At 33.3% G+C, this 6,000-nt stretch overlaps 1 protein-coding gene across 1 annotated transcript; it reads right to left on the bottom strand.

The window, feature by feature from the left end:
• On the bottom strand, window positions 1-4,143 carry LOC122291325 (transcription repressor OFP13). The gene is made up of 3 exons (XM_043099005.1): window positions 3,958-4,143; window positions 3,728-3,802; window positions 1-1,090 (listed from the first exon to the last, which is right to left on the bottom strand). The coding sequence occupies exon 3, from the start codon at window positions 814-816 to the stop codon at window positions 97-99; it is 720 nt and encodes a 239-aa protein (XP_042954939.1). The 5' UTR covers window positions 817-1,090; window positions 3,728-3,802; window positions 3,958-4,143; the 3' UTR covers window positions 1-96.
• Between the last annotated feature and the right edge of the window lie 1,857 nt (window positions 4,144-6,000).

The following is a 6,000-nucleotide window of genomic DNA, read 5'->3' as shown; positions in this document are numbered from 1 at the left end:
AAAAAGAAAAGTGAAAAGTAATATATATTGTCAGCTTTTAACCTAGAAATATACATAGAAAAGTGATGCATTAAAATTAAGCTAGCTAAGACATTATTACCGTCTCTTCTCTACCTCCTCAATCTCAATCTCACCATGATCAACAGATGAACATAATAATGCAGAGGAAGAAAGAGAAGAAGAAGAAGAAACAGCAGAAAAATAACAAGTTGAATCAGAAGATGATGAAGTAGTTGTTGCAGCAAGACCAACAAGCAGATCCACAAAGGCTCCGACTATAAATCCATGATTCTTCTTCCCGTTCATCCTCAAATACCACCCCAGCAACTCCTCCAAGCAATCCCAGTCTTTCACCCCATAAGATTCCACCATCTCCTCCATTGACCTCTTGAAATCAATGTACGGATTCTCTGACTCCATTGCTAAAACTACGCTCTCTTTGAATGGAAAGCCGCCATGATCATGATCTTTCGCCTTCTTCTCTAAGATGGAGCTCGAATCACCGGGCTCGAAAAACAGCCTCTCGGACTTCACTCCCCGCACCACCATCTCGAGTGATTCCCTGTCGAAGTACTCCTCGGACTCGGTTGAGTAGCTCGCAGATTCAGAAGAATTTGTGAACAAAGACTCTGGTGTTTCCACTTCTACCCCATCCACGATGGAGCCAAAGAAAACCGAGTTCACTGTCTTGAACATTTCGTCCCCAGCTCGGAAAGAAAAGGTCTTGGGATGCTTACACGAGGCCCATTGCCATGGCTGCTGCTTTGTTTCTTTGTTCTTGAAAAGTGAAGACAGTTTCATGATCTTCTTGCCCATGTTGGATCTAGATCGAAAAAGCTCGCTGCGGGGAAGTGGGTTGGAATAATGGTTTTTGGGCTTGTGAATGTATGTATCTGTGTCCTTAGGGGTTGTTGCTAATTAATGTGATCAGAGGGCTTTTCCAGTGCCATATTTAAGGGAGAGGTGAAAGGAAGTGATCAAGGAAGATGGAGAAAGTGGTCGTATACCGGCCAGAATTTGAGCCTTTCCTGTGTGTCTTCCAATTGTTGGTTTGAAGAATTTAATGTTATTTAATGCAGCCTCACACCAACTGCAAATATAAGCATCCTTTTTGTCAACATGAATTTTTTACGTTCCATTTCAAAAACTATAAAAATAATAAATAAATAAATAAAACTATTTCATAAGTAAAACGTTACAATTATTTTAAATATTTTTTTTATATTGATCCAACGTGCAATACATTATTAATTATATCCAACAATTAATTTGTATCTTTCATGTAAGTACGTAATTAAGCTGCTCAATCGATTACATATATAAGAAAAATAACATGACTACGTAAATACTATTTAATTTTTTGAAAAATAATAAATAAATATGAGATTTACATAAAAAAATATAATTTATTAATGGTATACCTCACTCTTTTTAAAGTTATTGTACGATATTTATACACTCTATAACTATATATAGCATTACTCCATACATACATATATATATATATATATTATATAACTTGTGCGATGTCTCAATTCGTTGCAACTTTCAAATTTCAGTTCATGGGTTTTGATATTGCTTTATGTTTTGGTTTGCTTCTAACGATCGACAGTTATCGATTTCGGTATATATAATAAGAAAATCCTTCCAATAAAAACAAAAAATATTCATATTGTTATTAACGTATATTGATTAATATATATAAATATATATTACTAGCTAGCTAATCGAATAAAACAATGGACCGACTCCATGATTTCCTTCATTGATTAAATTATCACCTTCAATATACAATATTAGTTCTTGTCCATATCGGCTTAATTCTCATCTATTAAAAAAAAAGAGAGAGAGAGAGGGAGAAAATAAAAAATAATAAAATAAAATATTTGCTGCCTAAATATTAGACATGCATGCATGCACTGTAGATACCTGGTATTGAGATTTGAGAAATGCTAAAATCATAATAAAATTTTATAAAAATAAATTCACCAAACACCAAATATTATAGAGAAAGCAAAAGATCGAGCCAAAAAAAAAAACCAGCATTAATCACAAGGTTATTTGTTGAAACTCGAGAGATGGGTCAATCGGACAGCTCAATTAATAGGAATTAAAAAAATGCATGAACAGTACTACTGACAAATAATGATTTTGTTTTAATTTGGTCGATAAAAGTAACAAAATGTCTTGTAGTAAAGATATCATTCTAAAATAAATTAATGATATTGGTCTATGAAATTAATATTTATTTCACATGCTGGCATGTGGACACTATATATATATATATATATAAGTAATGTTATATATAATTGTGAAATTATAAACGTCGTGTAATCGCTTTAAAAAAGAGTGAGATTCATGATTAAAAAATTAGTTTTTTTTTATGTGGATTCCATATTAATTATTTTTTTTAAAGTAACTGCATGCTACTTGCATAATTATAATTATAAATATCATTTTTCTATATATATATATTGGTAATTATAAAAGAAATTGAAACGTGACATAAATTGGCGGTTTTCCAAGCTGATCATATTGCAAAGAAAGGGAAAAAAAAATTATAAAAGAGACAGTCGTAAAGAGGCAAAGTTCATGTGAGTGTTTTAAAAGGGACGGTTGAATCACGTACGTATTCTTGTGCATGTATCCCAATCATTTATGAGGAGGGAAGATTTGAGACCCTATGGATAGATAGGCCTCTCAATTATTTGGTACTTTTTTTGGTTTTTAACAGTTATTTGGTACTTGTTTCCAGTTACCCTTGCTACCATCTGCATGCCTTTTTTTTTTCACTACTCTACTGTATAATAGGAAACCATTATATATAATATTTGGAGTAATGTACATGAGTACATCCAATTTTACAAGGAAAATGTAAGTGGAAACTCTCAATCTTAATCTTACCGTTCAATTTTATCCCTAATGTATTTTAATTTTTTTTAATTTATTTTTTATTTAATAATTAAAAAAATGATTATTAATAAAATTGTGTATTTTTTTAATGATTAAAGATGTTAACAAATATTTATAAAAAAATAATAATAATCCTTACCTTTATGCTAGCGACACGTTCAATCGTTCACATGAAATCACATCATTTCGTAAATTTATTTTTATATAATTTTTTTTTAATGTACGTAACACTTGTCTTCTTTTAAATTGTTGTACAAAAACTGATCTAAGAGCATTGACAATGGCCTAACGATTGCCAAGTCTAAAATTTAGCTAGAATATTGTGTTTTAGCTATAATATGAACTTCTAGCTAAATTAGTCCACATTGGACTAGCTATCCCCAAGTCTAAAAAATAATATAATATTATTTATCTCAGTTTAGCATCCATCACAAAAATATTACCGCCAATCACCCAGGATTCTGTTCTTTCATCTTTTCATTGGTTTCGTGAGCTAGCAAACACGGGTATAACAAGACAAACACAACCGTTTACAACAATATCTATATCTATATGTGTGTGTTTATGGGATAAATTGGATAAACAAGACAAACAACACTCCATTTACAACAATAATCCACAACCATTTACCATTTACAACAATAAACAAGACAAACAACACTCCAAGCACTTCCAGATTTTAGATATAACCAAATTTCTCGCCCAAATGCAAGAAAAAATAAAAACAATAACCACAACTGTTTACCATTTCATCTACAAAAAAAAAAAAAAAAAAAAAAAAAAAACCAAAAACATTTACCCAAACATATGGTACCTGTAGTGGCAGATGAGTGGAGGAAGAACCTTCGGCGTGAATCGGGTATCTTCAAGCCGATGAGGCTGATTCTACCTGGTTGGGCAAAACAGGGCACGAAATAGATGAAAAACATGAACATTTCATTGGCAATCGGAGAAGGGGGAGAGAAGAGGGCTGAGTTTGGTTCGGAATACTTCAACAGAGAAGAGGGAGAGAAGAGCGAGGAAGATAGAGGAAGAGAGACTTACTTTGGACCGCTCGGAGACGACGGCGTCTGCTAGAGGAGGCAACCGCTAGACTTGATTCAACGCAGCGGCTGAAGAAGAAGCGCGAATCCGAGCATTCGGGAGAAAGAAAGAGGAGTGATTTTGTTGATGGAAAACAAGAAACCGAGGGAAAGGGGAGAAAGCGGGTGAAAAAAAAATTATAAACTAATGCATGGACTGGGTACAATAGCTCGCCAATGTTGGAGAGCAGCTTATAATTATTGTAGCCTTTATGTCAAACTTTTGAAGTTTGACTAGGCCATTACAGATAAAAAATAGTTAAAATCTTGGCTATTTTAAACTTAGACAATATTTTAACGAGACTGATGCGGATGCTCTAATGCATCTATCGGTATCACGATAGCTGAGTGGGCTACGTACACTGCTTGTAAGCTCATCAAATCATGCAGAAGCTCTTGGGAGAATGACAAAAAATGGTGGAACCCCTCCTATTATATATCACAGACGTATCATGGTGGATTATCTAGCAGTACTATTGGTAACTGACAAAGCTAGATCACATGGAAGTACCTAAATGTCGTCAGAAAACGAACAAGCTGTCTGTCTGCTTGTTATGGACATGCTGATGATCATCATCGATCCATCATGTACAAAACTCATCTGCACACAGTAAAAGTACTCCATGCATGCATGCGTTAAATCCTTTAATCTCATGTTTGTAAAATCATGCATCTTCTAACTAGATGCCATTTCTTTTTTCCAAAAGCATGCGCGCGTGCAGTTGTTTTGTTTCGTACGTACGATCGACGTTCTAGCTAGTTCATGGCCTGGAAGCTTCCCATGATGATCAATTTCAAGTTTTGTCTCACATGCATGCATGCTGCATGTCATGTGGCATTACGTGTCATCTCTACAATGGAGGATAATGCATTACGAGATTATCCTAATTGTGTTGGAATTAGTCTAGAGGATAATATATGCATGCATGCATGTCTTAATTTCAAAACTATGGGTTCTTCGTGCAGAAAATATTGGTTGAAAGTGAACTGGTTTGTCTCCTTTCTACCGATTCATTAATTCATCATTCATGCATGACTGCATGCAGGCTTAATGCATCCAATTGCATGTATGGATGCACATGCTCCGATCCGGTGATGCCTCGTGATTGACGGCTCACAATTAACCACGTACGGGTCTACGCAACAAAATTTTTTAAAATAATGCTATATTTATACTCGTCTAGTACTTAAGTATTGTATAGTCATTTTTTAAAAAAAAAAAGTAAAATTTACTATATATATCAAAATATTAATTTTTTATATAAGTCTTATATTTATTTAATTTTTTTAAAAAATAATTACACGACGCTTACATATTTACTATTATAATTATCATTTATCTATTTTTATTATTTTTATTTTTATTTAATTCAATTATAATATATGTAAGCTGACAGCCTCCACACACATACATTATCATAACTGGCAGATCATCTCGATCTCTTTCCCGGAACATCAGGCTCTTACACCTAAACAAACACAAAAACCGACAAGATTTATCATCATGATCGATCATGTCCTGCTGAATATTATATATATATATATATATACAAATATATATAAATTAACATGACAATCACAAGATTATAATGGTCCATGCATGCAATTCAAGCACGATCATGACATCATTAAATTTTTCTTGGGATTATCCGGGAGATGATCAGATAATTACTTGTTTAATGCAGATTTGTTTTTAGGGTTTATAAGTCGTATTGGATTGGTTCAAAGTACGTACATCGTGACGTTCTTAGTCAATGGTGGTGTATTGTAATCAGAGAAGCTAGCATGTGCATAGAACGTACGTATATAGAAGAATCTGCATTAATGCAGAGTTCATTTCCATTTTTTTGGACCAAAAAAAAAAAAAAAAAAAAAGGAAAACGAATATATAACCACCCCTCTTCTCTTCTCTATTCTTTTCTCTTTTCTTCAGCCATGTGGATAGCCAGCAAAGACAAAATAGTACTATAGCCATGTGGATTAATAAACAGCACCATTTAAATAT

The sequence above is a fragment of the Carya illinoinensis genome, chromosome 13, assembly GCF_018687715.1.
Source record: "Carya illinoinensis cultivar Pawnee chromosome 13, C.illinoinensisPawnee_v1, whole genome shotgun sequence".
NCBI lineage: Eukaryota > Viridiplantae > Streptophyta > Magnoliopsida > Fagales > Juglandaceae > Carya > Carya illinoinensis.
Note: the sequence above shows the minus strand (reverse complement) of the source record. Positions and strands in the feature narration are given on the sequence as shown.

Coding starts and splice junctions, on each gene's coding strand:
- LOC122291325 (XM_043099005.1), bottom strand. CDS start 816: ATGGGCAAGAAGATCATGAAACTGTCTTCACTTTTCAAGAACAAAGAA.